This window comes from Fringilla coelebs (genome assembly GCF_963513975.1).
Source record: "Fringilla coelebs genome assembly, chromosome: 1".
NCBI lineage: Eukaryota > Metazoa > Chordata > Aves > Passeriformes > Fringillidae > Fringilla > Fringilla coelebs.
This window is the reverse complement of record NC_140028.1, coordinates 129,851,542-129,866,125: the sequence shown is the minus strand read 5'-3', so window position 1 is coordinate 129,866,125 and position 14,584 is coordinate 129,851,542. Positions and strand designations below refer to the sequence as shown.

Here is a 14,584-nt window from a genome sequence, read left to right as displayed (position 1 = left end):
AAATAACTTCAGCAAGTGTGCACTTAAACACAGCAATGAACTTAACTATAACTAAATACATACATGAAAATCTGCATGTGAAATGTAATTCATAGAACTGGTTACAACAAATGATTACCTGCATTTTGTTAATTTAAAAATGGTACAAATCATGCAAAACAATTCTAAAGATAATGCAAAGAAAGCTACCAGTGTTTGCAAGAAGTTTTCAATTAAACCAAAATTACATTAAATGAAATACGCATATTTACTAGCAAAGGTCTATCACTATTTTGAAAAAGCAGAGGTAAAATCTTCAGGTTTTGACTGTCAGTTATACTGTAAAATGTCATTGCTCTTGCTTAATGCAGAAGCACATGCTTGGAAGCTCAGAACTGCTCATTCAGAGAAGTCTGCTGGCAATAGCTCTAGCTTCCCAGGAATGCAGAGATGCATGGATTAAAAGTAGCAAAGATTTGCAAGAATCAAAGGCAAAGGCACCCTATTCAGGTAGCCAAAATGGTAGCATTCCCTTTCTCATAAGCATGGAGACAGTAATGGGGCAGATGATACACATTTCTACAAAGGCAGCCTTTTAAGTGTTATCAGTAATTTTCCGTTAGCAGACACCAGCTTGTAGTTTATGCATAATATTAACCTGCAGGATGAACTGGGGATTTAATTTGTCCTGATTTACAAATAAAGACTTTTACTAATGCTTTAAAAGACTATTTTTACTATCTAAAAAGTTTAACTCTTATTTTCCAATATTTTACACCTCAGGTGGCCTACCATCTCATATTGTCTCAAACATGTAACACTGCTTACTGGAATCTTATCAAAGTTGTACCTCGTGTATTAAGCAGCAGGCAATAACAATGGTCTTTCCCAGCACAGCTGCATCTGGCTGGCTACTGAAAGATTAGGAATATTTCTAAAACACAGGAAAACTCATGCAGTTTGGTAAAGTTTGCTGTCATTTCACAGTTTAAGTTTCCTTTAGTCATTGCACTTCTGTTGATAGTCTCCGGTTGTTTTAAAATATTATTCAGAATCTGAATTTGAACCAGCAGTCTTCTTTTTCTTCTTTTTACCGTGTTTCTTGTGCTTCTTTCTCTTTTTTGTTTTATCCTAAAAAAAACCCAAAAAAAAAAAAAAGACAAACCAAAGTTATTGTATAATACAATTGCCATCTATTACATTCTGCTAGTGCAAAATGAGAACCCAGAAAAGATATTTTTTGAAAGACATTTCAAAAGATATTTCTACAGAAGCCTATTCAGAAATCACAAAAAGAAATACTTTACCCAGCCATTTGCACTATTATGAGCAGTCTTCAATTTAAATTTATCTCCACCATGGTATGGCTATTTTACACCTCTGATCACTGTCACTATTACATTTTCTTATCTTTTAAATTATTTTCAGAGCATTATAGATTACTGAGAAAGTAATAAGGAAGCGTTGACCAGTAGCGACAGATTTGGGAATAACTAGGATCTTTACAGATTTTAAAGTAAGTGCTTAAATTCACTGTGTAAAATTACATAGCTCAACTGCACTTGACTAGACTATCACTTGTACCTTGTTTAAAATAAAATGATGATTTCAGCTGTAAATATAAATACACTCAAATTAACGCTACTGGATTTCGTATGCTGATCACTGTAACACAGAAGCTCATAGATGCAATCTTGTCTTTTTGAAAGCAGAATTTCAACTGAAATTCTCAAATAAGTGTGGCATTGCATAAACAAAACTATCAATATTAAAGCTTTGTTTTATACATATTCCTTACACATACAAATCTTTTATGAAAAAGCAATCACTAGAAATGTTGTGGCAAACGATTCATATGAGTCTGAAAAAACAAGCAAGTTCCATGGAAATATGTGTACTGAGTATCACTGATACTCCTATGCCTGTATTTTTAGGTGACTAATGTAGACCTTCCCTTTGCCCTACCTCCTGTGGACAACTGAGATGCCTAATAAGGAACACTGCTGCTGACAGGGGAGACAGATAGAAAGACTTCTCAAGTTAGCATTTGGGATTCCAAACCCACTATACTCCTAACTGAGGAACCTCAGGTACATGTGGTAAATCTGGATTCCATATAAATCACTGCTGAATCTTCCTCTCACTATCAGCAACAGATACAAAGAAAAAATACTGAGAAAAGTAGGAGGTTGCTGGCAGCTTTTTATCTGGTTGGGAGAAGAGTTATAATGGCATAGATGTTGCAGCAATTTTGTCCTAAGGCCCTTTCCATGGTGGCAGAGAAGGCTTAGCAAGGAATTACACACAATGCTATTGAAGGAACAGCCCTGATGTCTGTGTGGCAAACTGCTCCCCTACTTGATACCACAAAGGTATTAGTAGTTCTAGGACACTGATACAGAATAAAATATGTTCTACAGTGTAAAAGTTGTATAAATCTCAAATCACAGGTAAGAGAGTGACAAATTCTTCTTTAATTCCACAATAGAAAAAGTGACTTCAGCAGGTAAAAAGAGAAACTTTTAATTTAGATGCAATAGTAGACTATTACTATGAAACATGTGTATTTGTGAAAAATGTGAAACTGGAAATTAACCAAGTACTGAGTATTTATATCCCAAAACTACAGTATGAGTAAGAGGGATACTTGCTGTTTTCTCTTTTTCCTCATTGCTTTTCTTCTTTTTCGCTTGCACCTAAAGAAAATTAAACCAAATGTAGTATCCATAAAAAGTTGATTCTCAAGAAAATTAATTCAAAATTATTTGTAGGTGATAGAAGCTAGACCAAACCATCCTTAAAAGTTTATTTTAAAAGGAAAAATACAAACAACTTTGAGTGCACTGCACTCTCCAATTCACTTGTACAGTGCAGAACAGTTTCAACAATGTATTAAATCTAAGCTAGTTCATTGATTCGCTCATGAATCACTAAGCTACAAGCACTGTAACATCTGAAACTGTGGATTCACACTGACCTCCTCTGTCTGATCCGATTCAGATACAGATTCTGATGATAAAGGTCCATCACCACGATCTGTTTTCTTCCTTTTCCTGTGGTGATTTTTACCTTCCTACACAAAATAATAAATTTGTGAGTAAAGTTGGACATTTCACATTTTATAAAGCTTCTATTTAAAATTTAAGATTGAAATATCACTTCTAAGTTGTGAAATATTTTAAAATATCATTGACATTAAACTAATTCCATCATCATCATCAAATTACCCTACCAAATTGTTAAAATCAACTTTTAATGAAAATAATAATTTTCTGTATATTCCTTTTTCTTCTTACCAAGATACAGCAACTGTCTAAAACAAAGAGGAATAATAACAGTCTCTTATTTTAAATAATAACACATGGAGGAGTAAGCATTGGAAAATAAAACATTTCACCACTTTTAAGTAACTAGTAACTGAAGATGTCTCAATATATACATACAAATACTTAATTTCAGACTCTTGCTTTGTTCATGAAAGAAAAATCTCCCTCTGTATTCGTGTTGAACCAGAAGAAGCTGTGCCTGCCAGCTATACTTTCAACACAATGCATTTAAAAGATAGGGTTTTCAAAATCCTGATGCTGTGTGAGATTGTTCTGATGAACTACTTTCCTGCTCCCTGCACTGCCTTTGCTCTGAACAAGGCAATATGTTCCTAAGACTGAAGGTACTTTCTCTCACTCAGTTTCTAAGATCAGAAACTTCTGAAAAGAATTCATGACCACATACAGGATGCAGCCCATCTGACACATAGGGGATCTGCAGGTAGGGGAAGAAAGACCTCTAGTGCACAAGTGCCCTTTTCTTTTAGAGGATGTGTGAAAGTAGGGCAACAATAAGGGACCGTGGTAGATACTTGGTCTTCAAAAAGAAGCCATTCAAAAGGATGAGGTGGGACTGTAAAATAGAAGCAGAAGCAAGGGGGGAAAAATCAGTACATCTGCCTTAGGCAATAGAGAGTTTGTACATCAACATCAATACTATTGACCAGAGCAGGAGAGACCAACATGATAAGAAAGAAAGGTAACTGGAGAGAAAGACTAGGGTGGACTCTGAAAGCATTTTTAGTTTATCCACAGTGTACGAATAACTAAAAGTGAAGTCAATTAGATTGTTTATATTAAAGATAATGGATGAGTGTACAAAATGGTGTGGTGGTGGGCAGGAGAGAGGATTTTCATGCTTAGAGAAATTACATAATAAAGTAATTTTTCTTAAGCTAATATATTTTTCTCCCCAATTCTTCAAAGCTGTCATAAGTATACTATCTATAATTATGACTACATTTAGATAAAGAGATCCTCTGCTTATGTTTCTTAATTTACAGTAGCAAGTCAATAACCTATCAGGTGTGCCACTGAAAATATCACACACATTTTCAGCTCAATGTGACAGCTAAAGGTAAGCCCCAAAACACTAAGGATGCAGCTGATCTGCTATAGCAGATTAGATACAGTTCTAATTTTCATTTTTTCATTTGTAACAAGAACAGATCCAGTGGTTTTCACTACAATAATTACTAAACCAGGAGCTGAATCCAACTAAACCTGTACTTCAAATTGGGTGCACTGAATAACTTCTGACTGTGTGGGTTTGGACAGAAAATTTCCACAGATGTAATGTGAGGCATTCAATATTAAAAAAGAAAAAAGTATTATGTATGCAATATGCAGTTCTGATCGAAGAATTTGAAGAATAAAAATACCTTCTCTTTTTCACAGTCTTCCTTTGACCTCTTCTTTTTTGTGCTATCCTAAATAGAAAGGAAAACAAATCAACACAAAATCATTTCATGAAAAAGGAAGAAATCTCCAAACAGTTTGACCAATGGTCTTTTTATGTCTGTTGAAGGTAATTCAAGATTCTTTCTACCTTACAGCTGACTGAAGAATAAAAAGCTGTAATTTTGATGCAGCTGCTAATCTCCTGATTCAGCAGCATGAGAGGGTCTGTATGGAATGAGGTAACAGCATCCTTGCAGGACACTTAGAGAAGCTTCTGGGAACCAGCTATCACTGCTGTAACCATATATAACATGTAACACGCGGGAATCTTTTTTCATTATCCATTTCCATCTCTACTGATCAGACCAGGTTAAGCAGGTGTTTTCCCAGTTTTTTGCAGTAAGGGTATCTCTGGGTCCCTTTATGTAGCAAAAGTTTTTAACCTCCCATTATCACAAATTCATTCAGGTGTCTGCAAACAGTCATTTGTTACAATTTATATCCCACCAAATCAGGTATTCCAGTGAAAGCCTGCGATGAAGTCTACACAGAGAGTCTTAAAAACTCACTGTATTATTAATATTTAAGCAAGAACTACAGTAACTATACAATGTAAGACAGAAAAATGCCAACATAACAGAACAAGCTGTCTTGTGTATCTTCACTTTTTTGTTCATTCAGTAAGCCCACATATCTATATTGCTATACTTCAGAAAAGGAAAAAGACAACTTCAATTTAATATGCATTTGGGAAAGGCTCAGCTGTCCAACAGGAAACTACTCAGTTATTTAGAAAGGCAATGTTCTGGCCACTGCTATCCAGCAATACCTTTAGTTTCAGATATAGTGTTCAATTACATTGCATATTCAGAAGACATTTTAAGTATTAATGAAGTATAAAAACTAATTATTTGAGCAGCAAAAAAGCTGCATATGTCTGGATTCAGAAAAATGACTACAAATTACTGGAATAAAGCACGTTCATTTTCTAAAGATCCAATTACTTTCACTAGGCATGTGGCCAGTAGAGGCAGATTCCACACAGCACGTGGAAAATACAAGCACAACTCAGGCCCTGTGAGAATGCACGGCTTTAAATGTGGAAGATGAAAATCCATATTAATATATTAAAGTCAGAAATCTTTATGGTTTTATAACACCAACCAAAAAAACTTTCCAAGAGCAATACATCTGCATATTTACCTTGCTGTCTGACTCAGATTCTGAAGTTGTGCTTGCTGAAGATTTCCGTGAGGAGCGATACTTCTTCTTCCTTCTTTTCTTCCCTTGCTTTTTATCCTATCCATAAATATTGTAAAAAAAGAAGGAAAAACACAAACTTGAATTTATTCTCACTAGAATTAAAGGTTTACATTTAATGTAAAGAAAAGGAAACATCAAATTCCTACATGTTACAATATTCTCCTGAGGAATAAAGTACACTGCAACTGATTCTTTTAGTGGAGGACCTTCATAACTCTTCTGCATTGAAAAAATGTAAACTGGTGAAAAATCCAGGTTATCTAGATTCTGTTTATTATTGAGATGTATGCTGCAGAATCTGATTATCTGTACCAAAGATTTCTGCTAGAAAGGAAAAATGTTTTTTTTTCATTTTTATTATTAGATAGGGAATTCTATTAGAAAAGAAATTCAGTGTTAAAATGGATCCAGTTTACAAGCCAGGATGCCAAAATCTGTAGTGTTCATACAGAAACTATTAACTAGATACATATGTCTAAAATTCATGACTTTATTATATATACCAAATTCATAAAAACTAAATGGTTTTATCCAAACCAGCCCCTCAAAATATTCTAAATCTGTGTTAAATAAACCTCATGAACAAAACATGATAGATTCCAGTAGGTTAGCTCTTACCTCATCTTCTGAATCAGATGAACTGCTGGAAGAATCAGAGCTTGATGAAGAAGAGGAAGATGAAGACAACTTGACCAAATACAACAAAAAGTGAAGCTTGTGAGATGCAGCATTTTGTCTGGCAAATACTCAAAAGCCTATTCAAACACTCCCTTTAAAATATCTTCATTTTCAAAGCATAACCAATACAATTTTACTTCTGAGAAGCTGGTCTTACATAGGTTTTTCTTAAATAAAGTTCTAAACCACTTCTAACGTTTTTCTTTTAATAATATCTATTTAATGCTCTTTTCCTCCCTTTAATTTTCCTTGTACCAAATATATGCAAACCCTTTTTAATAGAACTTAATTTATCATCTAAAATCAAAATAACAGCAATACTTTCTCTTTCCAGGAGAACTTAAATGACAAACAGGAAAAACCCCAAAGCAAAAAAGCTCAGAAAACTGAAAATTTTGCTCACCCTATTAGATTTCTTCTTTTCCTTTTTCTTTTTCTTAAAAATAGAACAAAACAAATGTTACTTTAGCATCATTTTCTTTAGGCATGCATTTAGGTTTATGAACTTTCATGCTAGCTTTTAAAATGTATTCACAAAATTCTGTGTTGGCAGCATTGATGATAAGTCCAGTTCCAAACACAAAATGTATACAACTGAAAACAACTCACCTCTTTTTTTTTGGAGGAGCTCTCATTTCCACCCAGTAATTTCTCCCTGTGTTTTTCCAGTTCTTTCCTCCAATTCTAAAAACAAAACAAAACAGAAACAGCAACGGGAGGGTCATTCCTGAGCAGTATTTTTTAAGCTCACCTCTACCTGACATTATAATTTTAACAAAATGAAAATAAATAATATATAATGTAAACTAAAGCTGTAATACACTTGATTTTACAGAAGATTATTATTTAGCAAAATACAGTGTTAATGTTAACACACTTAATGTTCAAGTTATTTGGCTTTAAGAGATTGCCATTTATCTTGAAGGTTATCAATTATGGCAGTTTTGCTTTTGTATCAGAGTCTTCTTATTAGACCACTTTAAAAACCATGGTACCCTACCAGAAAATCTGTGATTTTGTCTTAGTTCTAAAAATCACCTGAAACAAAACTTCATGACAACTTCTCTTGGCCTTCTTCAACGTACAGGTGTCTCTAGTGTGTATTCTGGGCCTTGTTGGTGTCAGCAATAATTTTATCAAATTACTATACACATCTTCGTAGAAACACTCTTATTTTGTTAGGCCAAATGAATGAATAAAAATCTTCTCTCATTTCTCCTTTTTAATTCTCCACCTGGTCTCTAGGTTTACCTAAAATGTCCCCTTAAAGAGCTCTGAAATATCCAACCTGCCCCCATGAAATTCAAAGGCTGCTAGGTTGAATCTCAGTGTCAGACACATCATGTGCTCCCTTCGTTACTATTCTGATTCTCACAATGCAGCTGTATTGGTACTGTATTGGCAAAATGATGATCCACATGCTGTGTTGAGGGCACAGAAATATCAGGAGTCAAGTAACCTGTGCAATGCAGGATGATACACAGATCCCCACAACAGCACACTGTGAATTAGCTGAACAGAGCTGCTAAGGGACGGGGCAGATGAGCCAGGAAGCAGTGCTGTGAGCAATGTGCTTCCATGGAGCAAGGCAGCATCTGTGAGTTGTGTTCTTTGATATACCAGGTACCCAGAGCTCTCTGAGGGGTCTCTCACAACAGCCTGTGCTAGTGTTATGGTTTAAACAGAAATGTATGACAACTGTTGGGCAACTCCCTCAAATAGGGAAGACAGCAGCTCATTCACAGACTTGTGATCTTTTCAGGCATTCAGAGATTTGCTCTTAGAAGCTTCAGGAATAACTCATGGCCATTTCATGATTCTGTGCATCCCATCCTACCCTGCTAGCATACTTAAAGTCTGGTAGCTTCTTTGAACATGCATGCCAATTTCACTTATTTTACATTAAGCAAAGATAAAATCAGGAAAAGAATATTATAGAATACTAAACCAAACTCACCAAGCTAAAACTCAGAGTGCAAAACAACTGATCCTCTTAGAACAGCACCCCACGGCCCTCGACATCCTGGTACAACTTCTCAGGCAAAAAGGTACAGCAAGAGTACTACGGGTACTATGCCCTTCCAATAACAGAGGAGGAGTATAATCTACTTCAACCAGAAACTTATACACAATGATGAAGATTACTGAAGCTTATCTCAAGATACCAGGACCCAAGAAGGAACAGAAACAAAATAAATTCATTGTATACTAATTTCTCCCTTGTATACAACAGAAGTTACATGTGAAACTTTATAATACTGAGCTGATCTTCAGTAGGTAAATAACACAAACATCAGAACAGCTGCATTTATATCAGGAAACCAGCACATGTTGTAATCAGCTTAGGATGAGAGAAAAACAAGTGCTTCATAGTCCTATCTGACCGAAAGCCATTCTTTGTGCCTTCTCCCATAATAATATTACATATATTCCTTGCCAAACACATCTGTTTCCAGTAATGTGCTTTTTTTCATTGTACTTGGATTCTGTGACCTTAAACAAGTGAATATTACCACAAGAGACTTTGGTTTATCATACCTGAAAATGCACTGTTTAATTTATTGATATAAACACATGCATTTGTATAAATATATTTACATTTGGGACAAGATCAGGCTTTATTCACCAGCAATCTAAAAATGTTTTATATAGTTTTTTCTCTGAACAGAAAGTAGCTCTTCACTGGTTAAGTTGTAAACTCAACTTCCAACATAAATGAAACAAAACAGTTACTCATTAAAAGCTCAAGTGAAGTGAAATATTATGGCTACTTGATATTGTAAATGAAAACAGAAGTAGCAACCTCATTCATCTTTTCTTCAAACTCAGCCAAAGCCCTGGATCCTTTCTTTTTCTTTTCTAGTTGCTCTTTCACTTCTTCCCTGTATGAAAAAGATGACAGATCACAATTTTACAATTAAAAATACCTTTTACAATTCTAACTTTTCTATAGTTTTTTTGAAGTTTAGCCTTGGTTGAACTTCCAAGAGAAGAATGAAAGCATCTTACATGTTACACATATGGTAACCTAACCCTAATAACTTAAGTACGGTTGTTAAATCCTTCCAAAAGATCTAAAGCTAACTTTGCAATTAGGTAAATTGTTCTCTAATGTCTCATGAGGGCAGGCAAAGGGATTGAACATAAAGTAAGTTGATGATAATATCTCAAAGTGATGGTTTTGTTAGGCAGGGTAAACTGGATTCTAAGAATGTACCAGCAAAATGGTTCTTTTAGAGATTAATTTGTTTACAATTTAAATATATCTACAAGGTTTAGGTATTACAATTTGAGCAAGAGGTAAAATGACATTTTCCTCTTCTGAGAAACTGCTGCAAAAAATCATAGACAAATGAGAAATATACATTCCAAAATAATATTCTATTGTTTTAAAAAGAGGAGATTGAATACATGTTTAGAAAATAATAGCTTGGCCAGCACAAGAAATCTTTCAAAATCTATTACTGGATATTCTGGGAAAGAGGTAGGCACCAGTGACATTTCAGTAAGAGGGAACAAATCTTTTACTGAAGAGGTCAAAAAGGTAGACAGGCACTGCCACTTACCATGTTGGTCTTGGCCTGTTCAAGTAGTCTTGTATTGTTGGTCCTGAATTTGGGGCAGGACCTCGTGCCCTGGCCATAGCTATGGGATTCATATAAGCCTTGAATAGGAAACAAGAAAAAGAAATACCAAATTCATCAGTTACACTATGATACGAAAATATCTTGTTCTTCACGTAAACTTTTTATCACTCCCTGAAAAAATAATTCTGACTTGTTTCTAAGAATATAAACGATTTAGCTAAACTAAGTTTATGCAGTCTGGCAGAAAGACTCAAGTAAGTGCTTTCATTGGAGTCATACTGTGGCAGAAAGAACTGATCCACAAAAAGACCATGTTCCTTCCAACAATTCCCTTCCTTAAACAATGATTTTGTAAACAAGAATAGTATCATGTTTTCTGAAATATTCTTCCTTGGGATATAGAAAATGTAATTAAATTTCACCTCTCCCTCTCTGGGACAACTGATTCTATGCCTTTAAAGTTCTCTTCAAAATTGCTGACAGGAGTCAATAAATTCTGCAAGAAATTTCTTGCACCAAAACAAACAGTGGTACTTTGCTACAATTATACATGTATCAAAATTCTGTGACTTAGGGCTATTTAAAGGAGGAAAAAACTCACAAAACCCAAACATACATTATCCCAATGTTATGAGGTATTCCATCTTTCAAACCTATGCACCTCTTTGTGTTACAAAAGATTAAAGTAAAATTTAGAAATCATAATCCACTTCACCAATTAATGGAAAAACTCTTCCATATTTTTTTTATGTCAGCAATATTTTTTTCATGTGAAAAGGAGGTACGTATACCCCCTTATCTCATTTATTTTTATCACTATGTCATCCCAACACTTTACTTCTGCAGAACATAACCCACACTGTACTTACTGTTCAGTTTGGAGACGAGGAAAAAGATCAAATAGCCAAAAAAAACTTGCTTTGGTTGCCCAATCTGAGACAATTTTTTAAAGAGTACATTTTGTAGATCCAAAGCAAAGATTTGGCCATCTGTGTAGCTCTCACATGTCCAACACTGCTTTTTATCATGCATTCAGAAACCACCATGCACTGTAAGTGAGCATTTGTGAAAGCTGTCAGAAGCAGCAGCTGCTGCCTCCCCTTCTGCTGCTCCCACTGCAGAAGCAGTGACCACAGCAATGCTGAGTTTCTGGACTGGACTGCATGCAGGCTGGTGGCCTTCAGCTTTTGGGGATACATTTGGTCCTGGAAGAGGCACTCCAGGCTCTGCCTGGGATGAGGCATCTGGCTGGAAGGAAGCACTGCCCACACAAGTTTAGCTCAGATCCACCAGCTGGACCATTCTGAAGCAATCCAAGGACTCCAAATTTCAAGCAGAGCATTTTGAGACTCAAGATGACTTTGCAACTCTAAGGGGACATTTACTGCCATTTCTTGGGGCTTTGCTTTGTTGCTTCAATTCACGTAAAAAGGCTAACTAACATGGCAAATAAACAAAGAGGTGTGCCAACTGAAACAAGTAGCAGATGGAAGTGTGCACTCAAGTAGTTACAACACTTAGGCATTCACATGACAAATCTAAAAATGAATAATTGAGTTCAGCTTTGAGTGGAAAAGGAGCTCTTTTAGGAATGTAGGACAGCACTATCTGAACACTGTTTTCACTAAAGAAAATTAAAGTTTCAATGCATTAAATCTACTAGAAACTTGGTTTACTCCAGTGAGCACATTGACTTTTGGTTACCATTCAAAAATTTGTATCTGAGAGCTCTTCTTATGCAATTATTTAAAAAAAAATTGCTGCTCTTAAATAAAAATAAGCTACTTTCCTACCTGAGCTAACAAGTCATGAATACCTCACCACTTCCCAACAAAACTCTTTACCTGCAGAAGAGGCTACAGCTGGCAAATGCTGATTTTCTACTTGTTTAAACTGCCCCTGGAGAACTGGCTAGGAAGCATCCTCCTTTTGTTAGCTTTCTTTACCACAGCAAGTATTTAATGACTGTATACTGCTCTATATTCCAGGATTAGGAAATTTATGTCTTAAGACGTGTTCTTATCATTTCAGCCAGGTTTGTTTATGAAGAATTACTTCACCAATAAACATTTCTGAAAAGTATTAACACTACTTTGCCAAACGGCATGTCACTAGTCAGAAGGAGCATGGAAATGCACCCTCAATAAAGAGTGATTGTCTACACATTCATTTTCTTCTTTTGGTAGTTTCCTCAAGCAGGTATTAACCAAGGTATGGCTTCCTTGCTCATGAGAAGTGTAAATCACCTTCTGTCAGGCAGGGTTCTCTGGGCAAGCAGTACTATTGTTGCCTTGCAAGTACCACGTAGATGTATAAAAAGCATGTTTATTTTCCATCTCCTGAAAGTCAAAAATGATGGTGTATTTAAGAAGGGACACGGCAGAGAGTAACAGTAGAAATCTCTATGATCGTACATGAGGAGCAAAGGGGCCGATATTATAACTTGTCAGTAGTATGTATTATACCATGATGGCATAGTAAACCTTATACAGGAATATAAAGATTTGCTGGCATTGGTATATCCCAGCTGTCCCATTAAAAGAAAATTAATAGTAAATAAATACACACCTGAAAACCTTACAGGACATTTCAACCACAGATCCACTCGTGAAGCCAAATACAGCTCTTAGTAGAGTCCATTTTTTTGACAGGTTAACAGAGCAATAAAAGGGACTTTGCCACGTATCTATACAGTATCTGAGTCCTTCATGTCTATTACTATACTATTCCACCAAGGTTTGCAAAGATGTGAATGGATCTGAGTATAAACTCATAGCATGCACAAGAAAGAAACAGAAAGGGAAAAAAATTAAAGTATTGTGATTTGTGTTTAGTCTTAAAATTCAGCAGCAAACTTACAATGTTTAAGTGGTTATGAATAGGTGAAAGCTAACTGGTACAAAAACATTTAAAGAAAAATAGGAGGAAGGATGAATATGTTTCAGTTATGTATGAACTCAGGCTCTGCAGTGAGGTGTGTAGAAACGCATTTTTTGCCTGCTGAGCGCTGGCTCCCAAGGCAGCAGAGTGCTGCGTAAAGCTCAATTTCAGATCTCTCAGGTACAGCTGAACGCCAAGTTTAAGGAAATGCGGCTTAGCTAGGATCAGAGCTACTTCAGCGACTGCTGCAACTCCCACTGGGAACATTATATTTCTGTACGGACCAGTCCAGCATCTTAATCACCTTCCCTCGACAGATCACAAAGCAGGCGTCAGTCACGAAGCTGCAGGATTTGACAAGGCAATCAGAGGTTCTGCCAGGGAGCCTCGAGCACGTGCCGAGGGAAGGACAACCCACCCACTCGGGGCTCCGGCAGATCCCGGGGCGCCCCGGGCCGGGCGGGGCGAGGCGCAGGGCACGGCCCGCCTTTGTCGCCCGCCGACGGGGCCCCAAGCGCGGCCGGACCCCAGTCCCGGCGCCGCGTACCCAGCCGGCCCTCGGCAGCCTCCGACCCGCCGCGGGCTGCCCCGCCGGCACCGGGCCGCTCTTGTCCCCCGCGGCGGCCCGTTCTGCCCCTCCCGACGGTCGGAGCGCGGGGGCGGCCGGACGGGCCCGCCCGGGCCGAGGCAGCGCCTGGCTCCCCACGGCCTCCGCGCCGGGGCCCGCCCGGAGGTACCGCGGCTGCGGCGGAGCCCAGCCGGGCTGCCGCGTTACTCACCACACGGTTATCCCGCTTCCCCATGGCGCCGCCGTGACCCCGCGCCGCCGCCCGCCGCCGTCTTGGCCCAGCCCAGGGCCCTTCCCCGCGCCCGGGAAGCCGCGGCCCCTCTCGGCCCCTCTCGGCCGCGGAGCTGCGGAGAGGCGATGGCGGCGGCCACACAGCGCCGCCTGCCGGGGCCGCGTCCCTCCGCGCCGGGCCGGCCCCTCGCTGCCAGCGCCCGCCCCGCTCCGCCCAGAGCTGCCCCGGCAGGGCCGCAGCGTGGGGACCGGGAGGGAGGAAGGGGAAGGCGGCGGAGTTTTACTGCAGGGCTTCGGGTGGCCCAGTGGCTGCGGAGGGGAGACACAGAATCACAACATGGGACAGGCTGGAAGGGCCACAGTGGGTCGTCTGGCCCAACCTCCCTCATTAAGCAGAGTCATCTTAGAGCACATGACAGACGATTGTGTCCAGACGGTTCTTGAATATCTTCAGTGAGGGACACTCCACGCCCTCTCTGGACAACCTGTTGCAGTGCTCGGTCACCTGCACAGGAAAGAAGTTCTTGCTCCTATTCAGAAGAAACTTCCTGTGCATCAGTTTCTGTCCGTTCGCTCTCGTCCTATTGCTTGGAATCACTGAGAAGAGCCTGGATTCATCCTCTTGGTACCCCCGTTTCAGATATTTATACACACACACATTAATAAGGTCC

At 38.3% G+C, this 14,584-nt stretch overlaps 1 protein-coding gene across 1 annotated transcript; it reads right to left on the bottom strand.

Annotated features, from left to right (window-relative positions):
* Nucleotides 1-882: 882 nt before the first annotated feature.
* FAM133B (family with sequence similarity 133 member B) lies at nucleotides 883-14,021 on the bottom strand. The gene is made up of 11 exons (XM_084204660.1): nucleotides 13,894-14,021; nucleotides 10,214-10,311; nucleotides 9,451-9,529; nucleotides 7,257-7,331; nucleotides 7,051-7,083; nucleotides 6,588-6,656; nucleotides 5,910-6,005; nucleotides 4,688-4,735; nucleotides 2,957-3,052; nucleotides 2,631-2,675; nucleotides 883-1,110 (listed from the first exon to the last, which is right to left on the bottom strand). The coding sequence occupies exons 1-11, from the start codon at nucleotides 13,915-13,917 to the stop codon at nucleotides 1,024-1,026; spliced, it is 750 nt and encodes a 249-aa protein (XP_084060786.1). The 5' UTR covers nucleotides 13,918-14,021; the 3' UTR covers nucleotides 883-1,023.
* Nucleotides 14,022-14,584: the final 563 nt, after the last annotated feature.

Excerpts from the sequence above, each read along its gene's own strand:
- FAM133B (XM_084204660.1), bottom strand. The coding sequence starts at position 13,917 with ATGGGGAAGCGGGATAACCGTGTG. Across the intron at positions 10,312-13,893 it reads GGAAGCGGGATAACCGTGTG|GCTTATATGAATCCCATAGC; the intron begins GTGAGTAACGCG and ends TTCCTATTCAAG. Across the intron at positions 3,053-4,687 it reads AAGACTGTGAAAAAGAGAAG|GAAGGTAAAAATCACCACAG; the intron begins GTATTTTTATTC and ends TATTTTGTGTAG.